Below are 24032 nucleotides of genomic sequence, written 5' to 3' on the forward strand. Positions count from 1 at the left end.
CCTGGGAACCATCACCATCCCCCCACTCCCAGCTTTTCTTTCTTCATTTGGGACAAAGGATGAGAGAGAGAGAGAAAGCCCATGTGAGTGTTCACCCCTTGTCTCTGCCTCGTTGGGGAAAGACTGAGAATTCACCTCACAGCCAACCGAGGTGTGACACTGACACTGTCCATAAATACAACTGCACCATGAGGAATCTACCATTTGGGGGTTGTTCTCTTTTTACTTTTGGTGCTGGGGGAGTAGTTTGTTCTGCTCTGTTCACAGTTTTATCTACATATATATGTATATATATTATTAGTAAAGAACAGTTATTCTTATATCTATTTTCTAATTAAAGTTCCTTTTTCTTAAATGTGGAGGAATCCTCTCCTCTGCTTTTTGGCAAACATTTTGGTTTTTCCCTCAAACTAAGATAGTAGGTAATAAAGGTCTCTGTTTGTACAAGCAACCTGAGTCTGTGCCTCAGTAGTGACAAAAAAGTGCCTACAAGGCACCAAAAATTACAAATCATCAAAACCCCCCATGCACACACTCAGACCAACCCTGTGGTGGCAAAAGCCTCACTACAACAGCTGTAAAATTGTGACTTTTGAGGTTTATCACTCCCTTCCCTTCAATGTGCTATGTTTAATTAATCAGGTGGTTATTTCAGCCCCCCAAAGACAAGACCATGACCAGAGTGCTCAGTCCTGGCCCAGCCCTGGCATCACTCCAGCCACTGTCAACTCAACCAGCCCTGACTTTTGCAGCCCAGAAGCTCCTCTTCCAGAACTTCCCCTCACAGTGAAGCTCAGAAGACTGGGATCAGCTTCCTGGTGCTGCTTAAAAAGGAGATCATGGAGACTGGGAACAGACTTTTGGTACTGAGTTAGTTACTGGCACACCCAGAGAAGAGACAAAAAATCATTAACCAGGACAGGAACTCGTTCTCACGGCCCACTGTTGAACACTAGGCTGTTCTCCAGCAGCTTTGTGATTTTGTTCTCAGTGTGTTTCCTGGCCAAGAGCAAGGGATGAAGAAACCAGCTGCAGAAATAGTTGTTTGCCTTAACCTTGATGTTAAAGAGTTCCCAACCAAGCGAATTGTGCCTCCACTTTGGAGGGATTGGAATGTTCACAGTTCATGGCTCCAACACTCTCTAGTTGCAAAAGCAGTGGGTGCTTTGCTGCCCATGGGCAAAGGAACCACCCAGGGGCAGAGGGGGGAACACTCACCCCTGGAGCAGACAGGCTGGGCTGGGAGCCAGGGAAGGGAGGTTTTATTTTTATGCTTTTGTATCACTACAGACAGGAACCAAAACTGCTCCAAACCTACTTTACATTAAAACAAAATTGTTCTAAATCCTACATATACACATATATTGATAAAGTAAATCTAATCTGCCCCAAGAGATGGGTTAACATGAACCTGGGTCACCTTCCCTTTCAGGGGAGGTCAGGACAGGTGCCAGACATGGGGGAAGCTTCTGGCAGCTGCTCACAGAACAACCCATCCCTGGAGCCCCTCTGCTACCAAAATCTGGCCACACAAACCCAATACACTTCCCTGCATGGATCACCTGGAACATGGGTGTGGGGTGACAGCGCTGATAAACTCTTGATGAGTTGAGGAAAATGCCTGAGCTCCCTGGAGGGGTGCTCCCAGAACCACTGTCCCAGTCGCTTTCCAAAAGTGCTAAGACAGCCTGAAAAGATCAGTACTAAAGCCACTCAAACCACCTAAGAGAAAAAAAAATGGTACAAAAGTGATTGGGCATGAGCAAAAATTAAGAGAGAAATGCCATCATCTCTGCAGGGGTAGCTGACAGGAGCTGCCCTGTCTCCTCCCACCTCTTTGGACAATGCAGGGGTGAGAAAACCATGTACTCTCTGTATTTTAATACAACCACACAGCTAAACGTTATCACCGGCGATACAAAACCCACAGTAACTGGCACATACTTGTATTAATAAAAGTTATTTTGGGAAATGCTATTGAGAAATTTCTTTTCTTGCAATTAAGTCTTGTCCTCACAGCAGAGTGTTGAAGATGCTTCCAGCCTCTGGGTTGCCCAGTTTTAGGCAGGCAATGTTGGGTTCATAAGACTTCAGTTTTTCTGGAGACACTTATAGCTAATAAGTTCTCTCCGGCTAAAGTGTGGTCCTCACAAGAAGGTCGAAAATCTTTTCAGTCTGTGTTCTCTCCACTGTCAGTCAGGCAGTGTTGAGTTCATAAAGCTTTGATTGTTCCAAGAATGCTCATAGCTAATAACTTCATACTAATACAGGTGCAACAAGAAATCTTTGCATTTCTGCCTCTCCTTTTCATGTGACAGTGGGTCACTAGGTCTCTGCTAAACAGTGCTCATGAGGAATGGTGGTCATCAAGTCTTTAGCCAACATGGGTCTTCAGGTTTCTGCCCAATATGGGTCACTGTGGATCATCCAACATGGGTCCTCTGATGGGTGATGGAGTTGGAACAGCAGATGAAGCCCCTCCCATAGTTGGGGCACTCATAGGGCTTCTCTTACTGGTGGGTCCGTTGATGTTGGGTCAAGGCAGAGCTGTGGGCGAAGCTCCCTGTACTCATCGGGCCTCTCCCCAGTGTGGATGCACCGGTGCCTGACAAGGCTGGATCTCCGGTTGAAGCTCTTCCCGCAGTCGGTGCAGTGGAAGGGCCTCTCCCCCGTGTGTGTGCGTTGATGCCTGAGGAGACACGACCTGGTCTGAAACCTCTTCCCACACTCCCCACAAAGGTAGGGCCTCTCCCCAGTGTGAATGCGCTGGTGGTTGAGGAGGTCAGACCTCTCTCTGAAGCTCTTCCCACACTCCCCACACATGTGGGGCCTCTCCCCAGTGTGGATCCGCTGGTGGCTGACGAGGCAGGAGGTCCGGTTGAATCTCTTCCCGCAGTCGGTGCAGCGGAAGGGCCTCTCCTCTGTGTGTGTGCGTTCATGCACGAGGAGATGGGAGCTGGTCTGAAACCTCTTCCCACACTCCCCACATGTGTAGGGCCTCTCCCCAGTGTGAATGAGCCGGTGGGTGAGGAGGTCAGACTTCTGGCTGAAGCTTTTCCCACACTCCCCACACATGTAAGGCCGTTCCCCAGAATGGATGCGCTGGTGAGTAAGGAGGTTGGATTTCTGGCTGAAACTCTTGCCACATTCCCCACACGTGTAGGGCCGTTCCCCAGTGTGGGTGCGCTGGTGAGTGAGAAGGTTGGTGTTCTGGCTGAAACCCTTCCCACATTCAGCACAAATGTAGGGCCTCTCCCCAGTGTGGATGCGCTGGTGGGTGACCAGGTTGGACCTGTCCCTGAAGCTCTTCCCACACTCGCCACATGTGTAGGGCCACTCCCCACATGCGTAGGGCTGTTCCCCAGTGTGGATGCGCTGGTGGCGGATCAGGTTTGAGTTCTGGCTGAAGCTCTTCCCACATTCCTGACACGTGTAGGGCCGTTCCCCAGTGTGGATCACCTGGTGTTGGATCAGGCTGGTGCTCTTGCTGAAGCTCTTCCCACATTCCAAGCACTTGTAGCGCTTCTCCCTGGTCTGAAGCTGCTGCTGCACCACCGGGCCCGAGCACTGACTGAAGCTCTGGCTGCCTTCTCCCCACAGGCTGAGTGTTTCCTCTTCAGACCACCCTGAGCTGGGGTCGCAGCCTTTCCTTGTGGGGGATGATCTCCATGGGTTTTCCTCCCCAGTGACTTCCTGTGCCATTGAGCCGTTCAAAACGGCCTCTGCCACGAGGTTCTGCCAGGGACATTTGTCCTCCGTGCTCTCCGTGCTCAGCTCAGGGCCTGGGGCAGGAACGAAAAGGAGAGATAAAAACAAGTAAAAAGAAGCAGCAGTGGAAGAAAGAAAATGAGAAAAGAACACAGAGAAGGAAGACGAAGAAGAAATAAAACAAAAGAAAAGGAAGAAGGAGAAAAAGGAACATGAAAGAAGTAGAAGAAAAAGAAACAAGAGGAGGGAGGAAAGAAGGAAGAAGGAAAGAGGAGAAGGAAGAAAATGAAGGAAAGGAAGGAACAAGAAGTAAAAAGAATAAGGAAAGCAAGGAACGAAGGAAGAAAGAAAAGGAGAAAGATGGGAGTAGGAAGCTGGAGATGAAAGAGGGAGTAGAAAGGAATAAGTAAAACAAAGGAGGAAGAAGAAGAAACAAGGAAAATAGGAACAAGTTGAAAGGAAAGAAAAAGGAAGAAGCAGAGTAAGAAAGAAGGACCAAAGAGAAAGAAGAAAAGCAGGAATGAGAAAGGAGAAAAAGGAAAAATGAACAGGAAACAGAGAAAGGAACAAAAAGCAGGAAGGTGAGAAAGAAGGAAGGAGAGGAAATAAAAAAGCAAAAGGAAGAAGGACAGGGAGGGGATTTACCTCCAGGCCACAGGGAAGGCCAAGGAGACCCCCCCAAACCCATCCCCGGCAGGACGGCGTCGGCAGCGGGGTTGTCCTGCAGCCGGGGCCATGCTGGGCTGGAAGATGCAGCACAAGAATGGGGCAAACAGGCACTGACTTCCTCCTCACCTGCCTGGGGGTCCCGGCGCATCTTCCTCTTCCTCGCAGCCTCCTCCTCCATCCTGCCAAGGCTTGGGAAGGTTTGGGGGAAAAAACAAGGTGTGAGTGCACTGGCTTGGGGGTTCCTTCTGCCCAAATCCATCTCTAGAGCTCACTGGGCATCTTGTGTCCCCAAAAACCTTCAAAAGACCAAGATTTGTCCCAAAACAACCCTCCCCAGAGTCGCTCCTCTCTGAACTCTCCACTACAGGGTTATTGGGGTCCCCCTGCCTGCACTGCTGGGGGTCCCGTGTGTATTCGGGAATCCTGCTGGGAATCCCAGGGGTCACACCTCTATGAACTCCAGCTTTGTTGTTCTGGGTCCCCCCCTTCCCTGCACTGCTGGGGGTTCCCCTCTCTTGGGTCCTGCTTAGGGATGCCAGGGATTTGGGCGTCCCAGGAGTCCCTTCTGCCCTCTCTGCTGCCAGGTGCCCAGAGCCTCAGGGGTTCCTCCTCTGTCAGGTCTCGCCTTCTCCAGGCTCTTGGGAGTCCCACCTCCCCCCTGCATTAGTGCTCTCCCCTCCTGCCTACACTGCCAGGGATCCTCCCTCTCTGGAACCTCCATTTAAGGAGCTCAGGGCTCCCTCTGTGCTCCTGCCCCCTAATTCCAGGATTAGGGGACTTCTACAGCTCCGGTATCGCCCCTCTCCGCTCTCCCCACTCCGTGGGTCCCGGGGTTCCCTCCTGGCCCACCTGAGGGGCTCCAAAACCTGTATTCCCTAGACTCCCCTTTTCTGGGTACAGGGACCCTCTGCACCCCCAAAACACCTCTCTCCCCCCCTAGTCCTGCCTTTCCTTGACATTGGGACTCTCCTGATCTCTTATTCCCAGGCACTGAGATGCCCCTGCACCCCCTTTTCCTGCACCAATACTCCCCTGTATGCCCTTTCCTGGCCATCCCGCCTCTTCCAGCCCACAGATCCCCCCTTTTCCTTGACTCTGGGATCCCCAGGACCCCCACTGCTGCATTTCCCACACCACAGACACCCCTGTTTTGAACACTGGTGGACCCCTTAAACCCCTTTCTCTAGCTGCTCTGGGTCTCCATACCTCATGGTTTCCCTTTCCCTGACATCAGGGATCCCTGGACCCCCCTTTCCTGGGCACAGGGTGCCCCTGGATCCTCCATCCTACTTCTACAAGCCCCTACGGCCCCCTTTCCTTGGCCTTGCCACCCCTTGAAATCCCCATCAGTCCCCCCTGCAACCCCAAGATTCAGCCTAAACCACCAAGATTCAGCCCAAAAAAAGCCCTGCTAGGAGTTCCGTCTCTCTGCTCTCTCCACTTTAGGGTTTGGGTGGGCCCCACGTATATTGCAGAGGGTCCCCACTCTCTCCAGGCTGCTGGGGGTCCTGGGAACCCCAAAGGTCACCTCTCTTTAGTCTCTCATCCGTTTGAGGTTCTGTGGTTTCCCCTCTCTGGGGTCCCCCAGTTTAGGGATGCCAGGGGCGATTTGGGCCCCCAGGGGTCCTTTCTTTCCTGACTCTCTGCTTGGGGTGGTGGGTTCCCAAGGGCCTCTCGTCTCCAGGATGCTGAGGGTCCCCAGGGTGTCCCGTCTCTGGGCTTCTTGTTTCAGAGTCCTGGGGGGTCCCCGACTCCCCCGAGAAGAGAATCAGGGGAGGAGGAACCCCTGGGACTGTCGGTATTCCTAAGCCAGACACTGGAGAGGAGGGAATCCCAGAACCCCAAAGGGGTCAGATCACAGAGTGGGGCACCCCTGGCATTTCTGGGATCTCCAGCAGCCTGGAAGAGGCAGAACCCCAGAGAGAGGCCCCCAAAACACAAGGCACCCCCAACATCCTGGACAGGGGGGACCCCCAGAACTCCAAAGTGGAGAGATCAGAGAGAGTAAATTTCTGTGAGGGTTTCTTGGAGGTGAATGTTGGTGGCTTGAATTTGTTTGGCCTTAATCTGCATATTTTGAGGGGTTTTCTGCCGAATCTTGATGGTTTGGAGTTTCAGGGGATCTGTGCCAGGCACCTCCATTTGGGAGAATGGGAAGATCCCAGGATTTTCCAGCATCAAGGGGTGCTCCCCAGGCAAAACCCCTTTGGGGGTGACTCCCTTTTTTCCCTACGCTGTGGTTGGTCCTCACTTCCTCACATCATTCCCTTTTCCAAGAGCATCATCCCCAATTTCCCACTTTCAGCGTCAAGAAAAAAAAAATTCCATTCTCCAGCTTTTCAGGGCTGCCCTGTGTCTCGCTCAGCTTCAGTTCTCATTTCGAGATCCCAGTCTGGGATTCTGGGGGAGGTTTAGGGTTGTCTCGGGTCAGTTTGGGGTTCTTGGGGAGGTTTGGAGTGGTCTGGTAGGGGGTTTGAGAGGAGGTTAAGGGAATTTGGGCAGGTGTGGAGAGGTCTATAAGCCGTTTGGGTGTCCTGGAGTGGTTTTGAGGGGTCTGGGAAAGGATTTGGAGGGTCTTCGAGCAGTTTGGAGGGTCTGGGACAGGGCTTGGGGGTCTCTCGGGTATTTTCCGGGAGCTCCGGGGCGTCTGTGAGAGGATCTGGGGGAGGGGGGGAGGGGAGTCCAGGAGGGAATTTGAGGCATCTGGGGAGTTTTGGGGGTCCCGGGGTGGGGGGGGTTCAGGGGCCTCACGGGTTCTTTGGGAGGATTTTGGCGAGTCATGAGGGAGGTTCCGGGGTGGGGGGAGGGGCTCACCTTCACGGCCAACCTTCACCTCCGCCTTTGCCTTCACCTTCACGGCCAACACGGCGCCCAAGCAGTCCCGGGAGACTGGGGGGAGTGGGCAGGTCATGCGGGACCCCCGAAACTCGCCCTGAGCGTCCAAATACCCCCAAGCCCCGCCGCCATTTCCTCAGCGCTTACTCAGCGCCGCGCCCGCCCCGCCCCGCCCCCCGCGCCCGCCCCGCCCCGCCCCCCGCGCCCGCCGCATCTCATTGGTCACTCGACCGCCCGTCAACGTCTCCAGCCAATCAGCACTTAGGAATGCGCCGTTAGGGGAGAGCCTGGAGTCACCGCCATTTTAGATTTCTTAGGACTACAACTCCCCTAATGCACCGCGGCGCGATCGGGACTACAACTCCCGTCAGCCCCGCGGTGCCGCTCGGCCCCGGGGGGGGGGGGGGTGTCTCAGCCTCCCCACGTGACCCCAAATCCTCTCCCTGGACCCCAACCTGCCCCGGAATTGCCGTCAGGACCCCCAAGTGCCCTCCCAGTGCCTACTCAAGACCAGCAAATCCCCTCTCCAGCCTCACAAGTGCCCCCAAAAGCCCCTCCAGGTCCCCCAGTTCCTCCCTTTCTGACTGCAGCCCGCTCGGCATTGCAGGTTTGAGGTGCAGGGCAGGGCCCCGGGTGTGCCTGACCCCAGGGAATATCAGCTCGACCTGGGCACTCCAAGCACAGCTGGATCTGCAGCTGCCCCCGTGGCCACGTGCTCTGTTTCCCAGAGCTTTGGGAAGGGAAGCAGGAAGAAGAGAACTAGCTTGGGGAGAGCAGAAGGCAGGGAATTGTTCCAGAGGACTGAGGTGAGAGCTGGGCTGGGCTTGACACGCCAGAGGGAAGGGAGGGAATCCACAGGGACCTGGAGAGCAGTTTCACACAATTGGACTCTGAGCAATGTGATTGAGCTGAGCCCTGCTCGTTGCAGGGGTTGGGACTGGGTGGCCTTTAAAGGTCTTTTCCAGCCTGAACTGTTCTGGGATTCTGTGCATTTGCACTTTCATGCCACATTCTGCTCATTTTCTGGGCTTGCTTGGAAGCAGATTTTGCCTGTAAGTCAGACAAGTACAGACATGACACCTGTGGGTTGAATGAATGTCAGCAAACCTGTGGCTGCAGGTGAGCAAATTCACCTGAGCACAGCCAGGGGTGTCCCCACCCTGCTGCAGGGACAGACCCCCGGGCCCAGCACCATCTCTGCCCTCCCCAGATCTGCCCCTTCCTCTGCACTGGGGAAAGGGGACAGGAAAAAATCTGCATCCCCTTCCTTCTTCCCAGCCTGGAAACAGCTTTGGAGCTGCAGCTGCTGCTCAGCACCCACAGCTGGGGCTGCTTTGGGGCTGGTTTTATTTAACCTCTTGTTCTAGGAGAGAGAAGGAGCCTTTCCCTGGAGCAGAGTCCCTGCCCAGGGCTGGGAAATGGTTCTGTGTGGGAAGGCTGGTGGGCTCCATCCCCCCTGACCCACTGGGGGCCGGTGGGTGAAGGGGGTTTAGGAGCTGCTGTCCCCCCACCCAGAGAAATTCACTGGAGCTTTGATCCAAAACAGGCCTGTGGGCAGGTGGGAGTCAAGACCTCTGGGAGAGAGGAAAGGAGGGGAAAAGTTCTGAAGGAGAGATTTCTGTACCTCCATCCCCTTTTCCCACCTCTTTCCCCCCTACACTTGGTTTTCACCCCAAAATGCCCCAAGCTGCAGCCTGAAGGAGGAGGAATTGGGGGCTGGGGACAGGAACAAAACACTGCAGAATGAAACCTGATTAAAAATTCAAGCATTTGGGCAGGAAAAAAACATCCTTTTGGGTGTTCCCTTTGCAAACACAGGCAGGGGGTTCTCACCTGGAGAATCTTTGCCTGTGGGAGAAGTACCAGGTGCAGGGGCTGGCAATAATTTTATTTTCAGTGCTATTGAAAAGAACACCTGCTGGACATTGATGTGGGAGGTTTATATAATTTTAGTAAATATAGAAACCCTTTGCACTTGCCAGTGACTGAACAGCAGCATCAAACAATATCTCTAGTCTGTGTCAGTTGATCATTTTTCTGTCTTTATAGTTTGTTTTTTCCTTCATATTTCAGAAATTTCTCCCATGGGACCACTTTGGCTTATCAGCTTTTTGTGTTTTTATTTTAGGAGCACAGGACATCCTGGCAAAGCCCTCTGATGGAGCAGGAGCTGTGCAGGCCCCAGGAGCTCGGGGTGTTGTCTGAGCTGAGGTGGTGGCAGGAGGAGCTGAGGGTGCCCCTGTCCCCTCTGTGCCCCCCAGGGGTGGCAGTGCCTTCCCCAGCCCTTCCTCCCTGCGGGCTGGCCTTGCCCAGCTGCCAGGCTGTGGCTCCAGGGCTGGCTGGCCCCAGGAGGGGCTGGCACTGCCTCCTGCTCCAGAGCAGCGCTGGGACCCCGGGGCACGTTCATCCCCCCGGGCTCTGCCTTGCCCAGGGTGCCCTGGGCGGGAGCACAGCCGGGCTGGTGCTGAGGGTGTCACCAGGTGTCACTGAGGGTGTCCCCGGGGCAGGAGCAGCTGGGAGGGTCCCAGCCCCGTGCTCAGCACCACCCCCACCCCCCCACCCTGGCCTGGTTTAACCCTGGGGGCAGCTGATCCCTCCCAGCTGCTCACACACTCTGCTCCACGCTGGGCTGGGGGACACAATCCAAGGGGGGAAAATGCCAACCCCCCTGGGCTGAGATGAGACAGTTTAATACGAAAACCAAATCTAAACCAGTCAAGGGATGCAGAAAGCCACAGGGGTCACTCCCAGCCACCCCAGGCCCTGCCAGGACAGCAGCAGCAGCAGTTGTGTTGCTGCAGACATGGGGTGTGGGACATCCACTGGGGAAGGGGGCTCAGCTGCCCAGCTGTGTCCCCTCCCAGGCCCTTGTGCCTCCCCCAGGCTGCTCGCTGGGGCTGGGCTGAGGGGCAGGACAGGCCTGGGCACTGTGCCCTCCCTGCTCAGCCGTGGCTCAAACTCCATGGTGTCCCTGGGATGATTCATTCTTAAAGAACGTGGCCTCAGAATCCCCAGCCTTCAGCTCTCTCATTGCAGATCCCAGCCCTCCCTCCCAATGCCCAGCCCACCCCTCCCCTCTCCAGCTTCATTCCACCCCCCAGTCCACATCCCACCACTGCCTGGCCCCCTCCCACTCCTTCCCCTCTCCCAGTCCACATCCCCCCTCTCCCAGTCCACATCCTCCCCTTCCCAATCCACATCCCACCATTCTAAGGGGTCATGGGGGGCTGTGGGATCATGTAACTTTTGGGAGGATTTGAGCCACTTTGAGGTGGAATCGAGACATTTTCACTGGGATTATTTTTTTTTTAGGTGATAAGCAATGGCGAAAAGTCCCACAAATCCAAGCAGATCCCCCGAAGATCTTCCTGAACCCCAACATCCTCTCAAATCCCAGGAAAATGGAGGGGCTTTGGAGGTTTTGGTTCTTTATTTTTACCCCAATTTCAGGTGTTTTGAAGGGATGAAGATGAATTACAAGTAAATCAGGGGCAAAAGAAAAGGATTTGCATGTTGGTGTCATGTGAATATCCATGGGCGGGTGGAAGAGTTTCTCCCCATTGTCTCCAACACCTTGGTTCATTCCCCAGTCCATCACCATTGGGATGTAGATGACTCCCGTGGGCCACAACTAAAATCATGGAGTTACTGAGGTTACAAAAGAGCTAGAACATCATCCATTGTTGCTAGATGCCATCAGAAGAAATGATGGGATGGAGCAGATGAGACTTTCTGGAGTGTAAAGTCAACAAATCCCTTTTTCCCAGTGAATTTCTGACATCAGTCTGTGTCCTGACGGATGTTCCTCCTGCTGTGTTCACCCAAGTGCCCAGAGAGAACCAGAAGGATGTGGAATCTACTAGCCAGGTGTCTTCCCGACATGGATCACTGGGAATGTGGGTCACAAGGTCTGTTCTCAATGTGGGACCTCCCATGGGTGATGGAGTTGGAGCAGTGGACAAAGCTCTTCCCGCAGTCGGGGCACTTGTGGGGCTTCCCTTACCGGTGGGTGCGTTGGTGTTTGGTCAAGGCATTGCTATCCCTGAAGCTTTTCCCACACTCCCCACATGGGTATGGCCTCTCCCAGGTGTGTACGCATCGGTGTCTGATGAGGTTGGAGCGCTGGTTGAAGCTCTTCCCACAGTCAGAGCAGGAGAAGGGCCTCTCCCCTGTGTGTGTTCTCCAATGCCTGAGGAGAGTTAAGCTGCTCTGAAACCTCTTCCCACACTGGAGACATTCATAGGGCCGTTCCCTGGTATAGATGTCCTGGTGGCAGGTCAGGTCACAGTGCTGGCTGAAGATCTTCCCACATTTCAAGCACTTGTAGGGCTTCTCACTCATGTGTGCCCGCTGGTGAAAGAAGAGGTTGGAGGTCTGGATGAAGCTCTTCCCACATTCCAAGCACCTGTAGGTCTTCTCCTCAGGGTGAAACTGAACATGCACCACCAGGTTCTCCTGAGGGGATTTGTCCTACGTGCTCAGCTCAGGGCCTGGGGCAGGAAGGAAGAAGGACAAGGAGGGGATTTGCCTCCTGCCCACAGGGAAGGCCAAGGAGATCCCCCCAAACCCATTCCCGGCAGGACGGCATCAGCAGCGGGGTTGTCCTGCAGCCGAGGCCATGCTGGGCTGGAAGATGCAGCACAAGAGAGGGGCAAATGGGCACTGACTTCCTCCTCACCTGCCTGGGGGATCTTCCTCTTCCTCACAGCCTCCTCCTCCATCCTGCCAAAAAAGGAGAAATCCTGGTTTGGGAAAAACAAGGTGTGACCGCATTGGGTTTGGGGTTCCTCCTGCTCAAGTCCATCTCTAGAACTCACTGGGCATCTTGTGTCTCTAAAAACCTCCAAAACAGCGAGATTCAGCCCCAAAACCCCTTCCAGAAGTTCCTCCTCTCTGGCCTCTTCACTCTGAGATGCCCATCTTCAACTCTCATAGGGGCCTCCTGCTTAGGGATATCGGGGCTTTGAGGGTCACAGGGGACCTCTCTGCCCTGACTCTCTGCCTTGGGATGCCAGGTTCCCAGGGGTCTGGGGGCAGTTTGGTGGTCCTGGGGTGGTTTGGAGGGTCTGGGAGAAGGTTTAGGGGCAAGTTGAGGGGATTTGGGGAGGTCTAGTGTCCCTAAAAAAGGGCTTGGGGGGCCTGCGGGCGGTTTGGGGGTCCTGGGCCAATGTGGAGGGTCTGGGACAGGGTCTGGGGGGAGGTTGAGGGCATTTGGGGGGGGTCTGGAACAGGGCTTGAGGGAAAATGGGGCTGTTTTTGGGGGGTTGGGGGACCTGAGTTTTTTTGGGGGGCTCTGGGGTGTTTTGGGGGGGCTGTGAGGGGGTCTGGGGTGTTTCAGATGCTCTGGGGGTCCAGGAGGGGATTTGGGGCATCCTGGGGGGCCCATGTGGGGTTTCAGGATCTCAGGAGTGTTTTGGGGGGAAGGGTTTGGGGTTCCAGGTGGGATTTGGGCGTCTTGAGGGCTGGGCCAGAGTGGGGGAAGAGGCTTACCCGACTTCTTCACCTTCACGGCCAACACGGCGCCGAGGCGGTCCCGGAAGTCTGTGGGGAGTGAACGGGTCCTGAGGGACCCACAGAACCCGCCCTGAGGCCCCAGTCCCCACAAAAATACCCGCTCTGAGTCCCCAAACTCCTCCAAACCCGCCGCTATTCCCTCACCGCTCCGTCAGCGCCAAAACCCACCGCTGTTCTGTCCCCCCTCTGTCCCGCCTTTCGCCTCTCATTGGTGGACGGGCCCGCCCGTCAGCGCTGGAAGCCAATCAACGTCTACGAGTGCAAGCGGGCGGGGCCTGGAGGCAGCGCCATTTTGTGCCTTTCCTGCACTGCAGCTCCCGCCACCCACCGCGGCCCGTAGGGCACTATTTAACCAGGGACTACAATTCCTGTCAGCCCCCCCGGCCACCAAGAACTCTCCCATAGGTGGATCTGCAGACCCCAAGTGCCCCAAACCCCCTCCCCGGACCCACAAATGCCATTTCAGACCCCAAACTGCCCCAGAAGTGTCCCCAGGGCCTCCAAGTTCCCCAAAGCACTCTGATAGCCCCAATTCCACCCTTCCCACCCATCCAGCCCCCCCTTCCGCTGCGTCCCTTTTGCGGGATTTGGGGCTACAATGGGGGCATTTGGGGGGCGATTTCGGGGGACTCGGGGGGCTGGTGAGTTGGGGAAGGGATTTGGGATGGAATCAGGGATTTTAAGGGGATTAAAGGGATTTGGGGTGTAATTAAAGAGGATTTTGGGTGGGATCCGAGGCAATTTGGTGTGCAATCGGGTATTTTAGCTGAAATTAGTCAGATTTTAGGCTAAATTAAGGAGATTTTTTGAGAAATCAGGGAGATTTTAGGAGGAAGTAAGGGAATTTTCAGTGGATTTAAGGGAATTTTCAGTTGCCTTCAGAGAATTTTCAGTGGATTTAAGGGAATTTGGGGGGGAATTAAAGGAATTTTGGATGGAATTAAGGGGATTTTGGTGGAATCCTGAGGATTTGGGGTGAAATTAGAAGGAATCAAGATCAAATTCTGGGGATTCCCAGAGGGATTAAGGGATTTTTGAGTGGAATTAAGGGATTTGGGGTGGAATTAGGGGACTTGGTACCACCAGAAGAAATGATGGGATGGAGCAGGTGAGATTTTTTGGGGTGTAAAATCAACAAATCCACTCTTCCCAATGAATTCCCAATGCTGGTCTTTGTCCTGGTGGATGTTCCTCTCCCTACGTTCCTCACGGTCACAGTCATGGCCATCTCATGGGTTTGAGCACCTCAGAGTCGTGGTCGTGTCGTGGCATCCCATGGTCAAATGGTCAGTGTTCTCTCATGGCACATGGTCAGTGTCACCTCATGGGTTTGATCATGTCATGGTCATGATCATCTCATGGTCACGACCATCTCGTGTTCATGACCCTGCAGTGGCTGGGACTGGAAAACCCTCTGAGGTCATTAAGTCCAACCATTAACCCACCCCTGCCACAGCCACCAACAAACCATGTCCCATAGTGCCACCTCCACTATGTGTTTTTGGGCACCCCTAGGGATGGGGACTCCACCACTGCCCTGTGCCAGGGCTGGGAAACCCTTTGCATTGAAACATTTTCCTGATACCCATCTAAACCTGCCCTGGAACAACTTGAGGGCATTTCCACTCAGACATTCCCTTGATTTTGGATGTCCCTCGTTTACGTCCCAGCACGATCACCTGACAGAGACCTCAAAGTTGTAATTTCAATACTTTTTTACCTCCCTCCATCATATTAAGCCTTTGGTTTCCACACAGGAAGAATTAATATATTAAACAATTTCCTGATTATTGTCCAGTTCATTCCCCTCCCCAGGCCCACGCCCTCCCCTCTCCCCTCCTCAGGGGAGAGGAGATCCCAGGGAACAGCCTCAGAGCCCTTCATGGAAGCTTCCAAGTTGACTTTGCCCTTTTAGAAGTAGCTCTCTATTTTGGGATCCTCCGGAGACTCCTCTGGGCATCTCCCAGCCTTGTCCTCTCTGAGGCTGTAATTGATATCCCAGGTGACAGCCCCACACTGCTCCAATCAGACTGGAACCTACACCTTCCAGGATCTACCTAAGACTCCTCCCAGGCCTCTCCTGGAGCCTTTTCACATCTCAAGGGAGATGAGATCCCAGGGAGCAGCCCCAGACTATTCTAGGGAAGCTGCCAGAGAGGAATTTTTCCCTTTTGCAGGAAACTGTGTCCTCCTGGATTCACCCCAGACTCCTCCCAGGATTCCCTTGAAGTCTTTTGAGCTCTGATTTTGGAACCTGAATTGCTCTTTGCAGGCCCAGAATCTTCCAAGGAAGGTTTCCAATGTATTTTTTCTCATTTGGATGTAAATTTTTGATTTGGAATCAACCCAAGACTCAACCCGGGTGTGTCCCGTAGTCTTCACATCTCAAGGAAGCCGAGTTCCCACGGAACAGCCCCAGATTGCTCCAGGGAAAATTTCTGAGATCTTTGGGCTTGTTTAGAAGTAGCTCTCTACTCTGGGATCCACTGGAGACGCCTCCTGGCATCAACCAGAGTATTTTCCTTTCTGATTCTCTTCATTTCCTGGGTGGAAGCTCCAAGGCAGGTACCTGAGATGATTTTTCTCTTTTGAAAGAAAATGCATCCTCTGGGATCCAGCTGGAGCCTTCTCAAACATTGCCTTGAGTCTTCATTTCTCTTCTGGGGACCTGAAACCCCTGATACCAGCCCCAGACTGCTCTAGGGATGATTCCAGACATGATTTTCTTCTTTCTGTGGTTTCTGGATCTTCAAGGATCTATTTTGGGCTCCTCCCAGAATTGTCCTTGAGTCTCTGTGATTTCTGGATCTGAAATCATGTGTATCAGCCCCAGACTCCTTCAAGGAAGGTACCCAAGATGATTTTTCGTCTTTTGTAGAGTCTTCACCTCCCAGGATCTACCTGAGACTCCCCCCAGGCCTCTCCTGGAGTCTTTTCACATCTCCCCAAGGGAGCTGAGATGCCAGCGAGCAGCCCCAGAGCTGCAGGGCAGCTGCCCAAGGTGATGCCAGGACAGAGGGAGCTGTGCAGGCCTGGAGGGGCACAGGGGCTGTGCCCTGTGTTGGCTCAGGAGCAGCTGGATGTGCCTCCTGCTGTGCCGGGGGGTGCGTGTGTGTGCCCTGCTGGGCACAGTGAGGAGCAGCTGCAGCTGCCCCTTGTGTCAGGGCTGTGTCTGCCTTTGCTGCTGGACACAGAGAGGCCAATTGGGCTCCTCTTGTGGCACCAGGAGTGCCAGGGGTGGGCAGTGCCCTCTGTGCTTCTGCCGAGTGCTGGGCAGGGCTGGCTGGTTCTCTGGGTGTGACAGTGTGTCCTGGGCCCTGCAGTGTCACAACATCCCCTGGGCACCCTGAGGCTCCCCTCACACAGCCTTGGGGCAGCTGCCTCACCTGAAATATTGGGGCAGTTTAGGGCACCACAATACAAGGAACAGATTGAGCCATTTGAGAGTGTCCAAAATAGATAACCAAGATGGGGGAGGGTCTGCAGGGGCAGCGTGTGAGGAACAGCTGAGGGCCCTTGGTGTGTTCAGCTGCACAACAGGAGACTGAGAGGAGACCTCACTGCAGGGACAACTTCCTTGGAAGGGGCAGAGGAGGGGCAGGCACTGATCTCTGCTCTGTGGGGACCAAGGACAGCACCCAGGGAATGGCCTGGAGATGTATCAGGGCACGGTTAGGTTGGACCTTAGAAAGAGGCTCTTCCCCCAGAGGGTGGTGGGCACTGACCAGGCTCCCCAGGGCAGTGGGCACAGCCCCAAGGCTGCCAGAGCTCCAGGAGTGTTTGGATGATCCTCTGGTGCACAGGGTATGACTCCTGGCTTGGTCCTGTGCAGGGCTGAGAGTTGGACTCCATGATCCTTGTGGACCCCTTCCCACTTGGCATATTCTGGGATTCTGTGACACCAGCTGGGCTGGTCCCACTGTATGAGGAGTCCTGTCCCCCACAAAAAAACTGTGGGTGTGTTGTAGTTTGGAATTATTATGTAAATTCTCTCCCCTGCCACTAACTACCCATGCCATTAGTTAACAAAGGAAGCAGTTAACTGCTATTGTCTTCTTCTTGATCGCTTGGGTGGGGGCAGTTTGTCTCTGTTGTTCTTGGAGACTACATACGGCTGGGGGGGGCGGGGAGAGGCTGTTGCTGCTGCTCCTTGTTGCGACTGAGGAGTGAGGCAGTTTTCCGGTGCCACTGCTGTTGCTCCTGGTTTTGGCATTGGGGTCCCGGTCTCCGTTCCAGTCTCGCTGCCACCTGCAGTGTCGTGACCGGCCTGCCCTGGCTGCAGCAGCGACCTGGGAGAGAGAGGTCGTGGCTGCTTTCTGGGACACGCTGCGGTTCTCCATTTTCCAGCTTTCCTTCTTCGTTTGGGACAAGGAACACAGGGGGAGAGACAGAGCTCACCACTCGTCTGTCTCGCTGGAGAGGGACTGGAAGCTCACCTTGCAGCCAGCCAGGCTGTGACAGACACTGTCCTTAACTATAACTTTTTTCTTCAGGAGGAATCCTGCTGGTTTTTGGGGTTATTGTGTTTCAGTTTTCTTCCTGTGTTGAGAAAACAGTTTGTTCTAGTCTGTTTAAAGTTATATATATATATCACAGTTAAGAACAGTTATCCTTCTTATATCCATTTTTTTTAATTAAAGTTCCTTTTCTTAAATTTGATAAACAGTGGTGTGATTATTGTAGAGGAGGCCCCCCTCCTCCGCTTGTGGGTAAACATTTTGGTTTTTCCCCTCAAACCAAGACACAGTGCCCTCTTTGTGGGGAGGGGTCCCAGACCCACACCAGGAGCCCTGGAGAAAGGTGGGGACAGCCTCCTCCAGGTGGGATGTCCATAAAACATGGGTCCCTTATAAGCCATTTGTAACACCTCAGAGTTGGGGATTACAACCCCCCTCAGCCACCAGTGGAGTCAGGGGGTCACTGCAACCCATGGAGTGAGGGGGGAACTCCCAAGAGCCATTTATAACCCCTTAATACTGGTTGAAAACAGCAGGATCCACCTCCAAATGGAGTCATCTCACTCCTCTCCAAAATGCCAGGGATTCACCCCACCTCTTTGAAAAAGAGGAAGGGGACCTGAAAAAGATGTTTATAGCACCAAAATTGGTGGAACGCAGCAGGATCCTCCACAAAAACATATTCCTTTGGTCCCTCCCTGTGGTGCCCCACTCCAGGTGCTGGAGACACACATCAACTACACATCTCCCAGTACCCCCTCTCAGGAACTGGGGGCACTGCAAAAACTCCTTCAGTATTAGAGGGTACCCCAAAGCCTCCTGAAGAACAAGAGATACCCCAAAATCCCTTGAGGAAAGGGGTACCCCCTGGCCTCATCCCATCCCACTTCTCCTGGGTATGATGTCCCACTTCTCTGGTTTTGACTTCCCACAGGTGGTTTTTAGGGGGCTGTTGGGAGGGATTGAGTAATTTTGGGGTGGGATCAAGCCACTGTTGATCCCCCTCAGCTGCTGGACTGAAAAGTGATGGAGAGAAGTTACACCACCTGGGCCCCCTGAACTATGTGGAAAAAACCTCTCCTAAATCACCCCAGAATGCTGAGATTGTCTGGACTATCCCCTCAAACATTGTAGGTCTTTGTTCAATCTATTTATTTTTACCCGATATCTTTAAGGTATGAAGGTGGTTCTAAAGAAAATCAAAGGCAAAAAAAAAGGCAGTATATGAGTATCTGGGGATTGGGTTGGGTTGGATGGGTGGCCCTTGGAGAAGGAGGATCACAGAGAATTAAAATCATGGAATTATCTAAATTGGAAGAGACCTCAAAGATCATCCAGGGTTGTCTGATGCCACCAGAAGAAACAATTGAACTGAGCATGTGAGATTTTTTGTGGGTCTGAAGGCAACAAATCCACTCATCCCAATGTATTTCCATAGTCAGCTCTGTGTCCAGATGGATGTTCCCTCCCACTGCGTTCACCCACGTACCCACAGGGAACCAGGAGGATGTGGAGGCTACCAGCCAGGTGTCTTCCCGACATGAATTACTGGGAATGTGCATCCTCTCATGGGTGATGGAGTTGGAGCAGAAGACAAAACTCTTCCCACAGTCTGGGCACCAAGGCTGCCAGGGCTCGATGAGTGTTTGGATGATCCTTTGGGGCACAGCGAGTGACTCCTGGGGGTCAGCCTGTGCAGGGCTGAGGGTTGGACTCCATGATCCTTGTGGGCCCCTTCCAACTCAGCACATTCTGTGATCCTTTGTAACACCCCACTTTTGCCTGCTTTGCTGCTCCTCTTTCCACAAGTACCTTCTTTTACTGTTCTTTATTTTGCTTGGCTGTTTTCTTTCCATTGCAGCTTTGGGTGCACAGGAAAGGAACGCTGAAACGTTCTGGAATGTCACGGAGTCGTGGGGCCATTGTGACACTGTGGAACCTCCTGGACTCAGGGGTCATTCTGACGCTATTATGGAATCAAATAAACCCTGGGATACTGTGGAACTTCTTGGAATCCAGGGAGCATTACGACAATACAGGGCCACATGGAATCAAGGGCCATTGTGACACCACAGGGCCTCATGGAATCAAGGGGTGATTTTGACACTGAGTGGGCTCATGGAAGCAAAGGAACCCTGGGGCACTGTGGAATCTCCTTGGATCCAGGGGCCATTGTGACACTGAGGGTCTGCATGGAACCAGTGGAACCCAGGGATAATGTGGAACCTCATGGAATCAAAGGGCCATTGTGACACTGAGGAGTCTCATAGATCTGATATCACCCTGTGTCTGGGGTGGGATTGTAAGGCTTAGACAAAATTTGTTAAAGAAGCCCTGACGTTGAGTTATGAGGGGCAGAAAGGACCCCCGGGCTTTCTAAACTCTTTCTCAGAGGAGCCTGGGGGTGGCTGGATCCAATCTCAGCCTCGGATTGCGGCAACAGTTTGAATTTAAGGAATTATACAGGTGTTCCAGGATCATATTTGTCCTGCAGGTTTTAATCATGGCAACCCAGATATGTATATGTATATATAATTAATTGTGACAACACACAAATGAACAGACAAAAGATCTTAATCAGAATTACTACACAACATAAATGCTACAACTATTAGTACTACAGTTTAAGATAGGACATGCACAATACTAAAACAATTATTGAAACAATTATAATAAAGCTGGCAAAAAGAAACAATTATTAAGTAGAGATTTCATGTAACTCACCCAGATCAAGGCTCATGGGAAATCTTTCATTCAGCCTCCAGGAGCAATCTTAGTGGGACCCAAGAGAGGAATCTCCACACACACCCCAAGAAGGTGTACGTTACAAGAACCTGCTCACATGAAAAGGTGCTGGCTCTTTATAGTACGAAGTGGACTGACAGTCATTTGATTCAGTGGTTACTTCAGCATCGGGATGTTAATTCGGGGTTGAAGCCAGACTGGTTTCAACCAGGAGTCCCTCTCAGGCCACCACTGATAGACTTGCAAATACAGCATTGTTTGCTTGGCCATTCCGGGGCAGATGTCCTGCCACAGGCCTAAAGAAAACAAATCCACTCTTCTCACATTGTTGGCCAGTGTCCTGATGGGTCCTCCAGTGGGGAATCAGGAGGATGTGGAGACCACCAGCCAGGTGTTTTCCGAACATAGGATCACCAGGTCTGTGCCCAACACTGATCACTGTGGATCACCCAATGTGGGTCCTCCAATAGGTGGTGGAGTTGGAGCAGCAGACAAAGCTCTTCTCACAGTTAGGGCACTCCTAGGGCTTCCCTTAGTGGTGGGTCCGTTGGTGTGTGGTCAGGGCAGAGCTGCAGGTGAAGCTCTTCTCACACTCCCCACACTTGTAAGGTCTCTCCCCAGTGTGGATGCGACGGTGGATGGTGAGGCTGCAGTTGCGTTTGAACCTCTTCCCGCAGTCAGTGCAGAGGAAGGGCCTCTCCTCTGTGTGCAACTGTTCGTGCCTGAGGAGAGCTGAGGTCCTCTGAAACGTCTTCCCACACTCACCACACTCGTGAGGCCTCTCCCCAGAGTGGATGTGCTGGTGGCGAACTAGGTCAGACCTGTTTCTGAAGCTCTTCCCACATTCCCAACACTTGTGGGGCCTCTCCCCGGTGTGGATGCGCTGATGAGCAACAACGTGGGCCTTCAGGTTGAAACTTTTCCCACATTCCTGACACGTGTAGGGTCGTTCCCCAGTGTGGATGTGCCGGTGGCGGAGGAGATCAGAAGTGTCCCTAAAGCTCTTCCCACATTCCCCACATGTATAGGGCCGATCCCCAGTGTGGATGTGCTGGTGGCGGATCAGTTTGGAGACCTTGGTGAAGCTCTTCCCACATTCCAAGCACTTACAGGGCTTGTCACCAGAGTGAAGCTGCTCATGGACCACCAGGTCGGCGCTCTGGCTCAGGCTCTGGTCTCCTTCTCGCCATGGGGTGGGTCTTTCCTCCTTGGACCACCGTGGGCTGGGTGTGGAGCCCTCCCTTGTAGGGGATCTCCATGGCTTTTCCTCTCCAGTGACTTCATGCACCGTGAAGCCGTTCAAAACAGCCTCTGCCATGAAGTTCTGCCTGGGGGATTTGTCCTCTGTGCTCTCTGTGCTCAGCTCAGGGCCTGGGGCAGAAAGGAAGAAGGACAGGGAGGGGATTTGCCTCCAGGCCACAGGGAAAGGCAAAGAGGTCTCCCCAAACCCATCCCCGGCAGGATGGTGTCAGCAGCGGGGCTGTCCTGCAGCCGGGGGCAATGCTCAGCTGGAAGATGCAGCACAAGAGAGGGGTAAAGGGGCACTGACTTTCTCCTCACCTGCCCGGGGTCCCTGGGGCATCTTCCTCTTCCTCACAGCCTCCTCCTCCATCCCGACAAGCTTTGGGAAGTAGAAATCCTGGTTTGAGGGGAAAAACAACGTGTGAGCGCGTTGGCTTGGGGGTTCCTTCTGCCCAAGTCTGTCGGAGTCAACCCCCAAGGCTCACACAACCCCCCATGTTCCTTCCCCCTCTCTGTTTTTTCCCTGAGGTTTTTCCATGCCGCCAAGGTACGTTGACAGTTTCCCCGAGTCCTGCACCCCTCCCCTGCCCTGCTGCAGCAGACCCCACTACTCCTGAGGCAGCACAGTGCGGCAGATGTTCCTGAAGCCCCAGATGCCCACCTGCCCCCTGCTCGCAGCCCTGTGGTTCCTCCTCCCCCCTGGATGCCCTGTGTGGTTCCTCCCAGTACCTAAGCCTCTCCTGTCCTTGCCCTCAAGCCTAATCCTGCCCTCAGATGTACTGTTGAGAGGATAAAGAAGGATTTTTGAGTTGAGAAAAACGGTTTGGAGCTGCAAACTGATTCTGAGGCCTACTAGCAGGCACGAAATTAGTTCTGTGAGAAAAACCATCAATCTAGCAAAACCAAAATGAGATAAGGAGGTTTTGGGTCAAGCTGCCCATGAGAAAGAATGCTGAAGAGATAAATTTCTCACAGTAAAGAAAACATCTGTGCAGAAAGTGTCATCCAATTAAAAGCTGTAATAAGGTTTACAGACACTGTGATACAATCTATAGAACTTGGCTATGGGTGGGATTTGAGAATATATATTGTATAATTTGAAGTTAGAGTTAGCTTTTACCTTTACCTATTTTTTCTTTTTCCTTTCTTCATGGAGTGATTTAATAAACTACTTTCTGTGTGACACCTGTCAACTGTGCCCTCAGTAATGTTTCTGGCCGCCATGACCTACTGCGTACTCTCACATACCGTCCAATCCCTTCCAAATCCTGCCCCTATCCAAACCCTTAAAGCACCACCCCAACTGGAAATAAAGGCTTTTGAGCGTTCTCAACTCCTGTGTGTGTGTGTTAGTTGCTTGAGAGACTTCCCCCAATCAGTTCTCGAGACAAGTCCATCCCTAGAAGTCACCAGACATTTTGTGTCCATAAAAACCTCCAAAGCACCAAGATTCAGGCCAGAAAACCCCTCCCAGGAGTTTCTCCTTTCTGGTCTCTCCACTTTGGGGTTCTGGCATTCCCCCGTGTCCAGGCTGCTGGTGGCCTGTGTATTGGAAGTCCTCCTTCTCCAGAGTCCCCACCCTTTCCAGGCTACCAGGGCTCCAGCGAATTCAACAGTTGATTCTCACAGAATCACAGAATCAACTGTTTTGGAAGAGGCCTCTGAGATCATCGAGTCCAACACCTGATGCAAGACCATTGTGATTATGAGATCATGGCACTCAGTGCCACATCCAGTCTCATCTTGAAAGCCTCCAGGGATGGTGAATCCACCACCACTCTGGGCAGGCCATTCCAATACCTGATTACTCTCTGTGAAGAGTTTCTTTCTAATATCCAACCTAAACCTTCCCTGGCAGAACTTGAGCCCATGCTCCCTTGTTCTACAGATGGTTGCTTGGGAGAAGAGGCCAACCCCCACCTGGCTACAACCCAATTTCAGGTACTTTTAGAGAGTGATGAGGTCACCCCTGAGCCTCTCCTTCTCCAGACTAAACAACCCCAGCTCCCTCAGCCTCTCCCCACAGCACTTGTGCTCCAGTCCCCTCACCAGCCTTGTTGCTCTTCTCTGGCCCCGCTCCAGCACCTCAATCTCTTTCCTGAACTAAGGGGCGCAGAACTGAACTCAATACTCAAGGTGTGGCCTCACCAATGCAGAGTCCAGGGGAAGGGTCACTGCCCTGGTCCTGCTGGCCACACTATTTTTGATACAGGACAGGATCCCATTGGCCTCCTTGGCCACCTGGGCACACTGTTGGCTCATGTTGAGCTTCCTGTCAATTAGTCCCCCCAGGTTCCTTTCCACCTGGCTGCTCTCCAGCCACTCTGTGCCCAGCCTGGAGCGCTGCAGGGGGTTGGTGTGGCCAAAGGGCAGGACCTGCACTTGGCCTTACTGAACTTCATCCCATTGAAATCAGCCCATCTGTCAAGTCTATCCAGATCCCTCTGCAGAGCCCTGCTGCCTTCCAGCAGGTCAACACTCCCTCCCAACTTGGTGTCATCAGCAAATTTGCTGATGATGGACTCAATCCCATCAATTAAATCATCAATAAAGATGTTAAACAGGACAGGACCCAGCACTGATCCCTGGGGACAGCACCAGTGCCCAGATGCAAACTGGATGCAGCTCCGTTCACCAGCACTCTCTGGGCCGGGCCATCAGCCAGCTCGTAACCCAGCAGAGAGTGCCCCTGTTCAAGCCATGGGTGCAGCTTTCCCAGCAGTGCCGGGGAGATGGTGTCAAAGGCTTTGCTGAAGGCCAGGCAGACAAATCCACAGCCTTCCCCTCATCCACCAAGCAGGTCACCAGGTCATAAAGGGAGATCAGGTTGGTCAGACAGGACCTGCCTCTCCCAAACCCATG

The 24032-nt window shown here is 53.2% G+C and overlaps 1 protein-coding gene and 1 long non-coding RNA gene across 2 annotated transcripts in view; one reads left to right on the plus strand and one right to left on the minus strand.

Moving 5' to 3' along the window:
• Positions 1 to 558: 558 nt before the first annotated feature.
• LOC139679145 (zinc finger protein 271-like) overlaps positions 559 to 24032 on the minus strand; it is a 41311-nt gene continuing 17837 nt past the window's right edge. Inside the window, 8 exon segments of the mRNA XM_071570574.1 lie at positions 559 to 2559; positions 2561 to 3782; positions 4504 to 4565; positions 6961 to 7036; positions 7192 to 7266; positions 16839 to 17081; positions 20469 to 21299; positions 21489 to 21567. Of these exon segments, the coding sequence (XP_071426675.1) occupies positions 2424 to 2559; positions 2561 to 3782; positions 4504 to 4565; positions 6961 to 7036; positions 7192 to 7266; positions 16839 to 17081; positions 20469 to 21299; positions 21489 to 21540 (2697 nt within the window). The 5' untranslated portion in view covers positions 21541 to 21567 and the 3' untranslated portion in view covers positions 559 to 2423.
• LOC139679119 (uncharacterized) lies at positions 7943 to 10750 on the plus strand. Its single transcript, XR_011699143.1, has 3 exons — positions 7943 to 8018; positions 9341 to 9423; positions 10525 to 10750. It is a non-coding gene; the product is annotated as an uncharacterized lncRNA (long non-coding RNA).

This window comes from Pithys albifrons, chromosome 15, assembly GCF_047495875.1.
Source record: "Pithys albifrons albifrons isolate INPA30051 chromosome 15, PitAlb_v1, whole genome shotgun sequence".
NCBI classification, from domain to species: domain Eukaryota; kingdom Metazoa; phylum Chordata; class Aves; order Passeriformes; family Thamnophilidae; genus Pithys; species Pithys albifrons.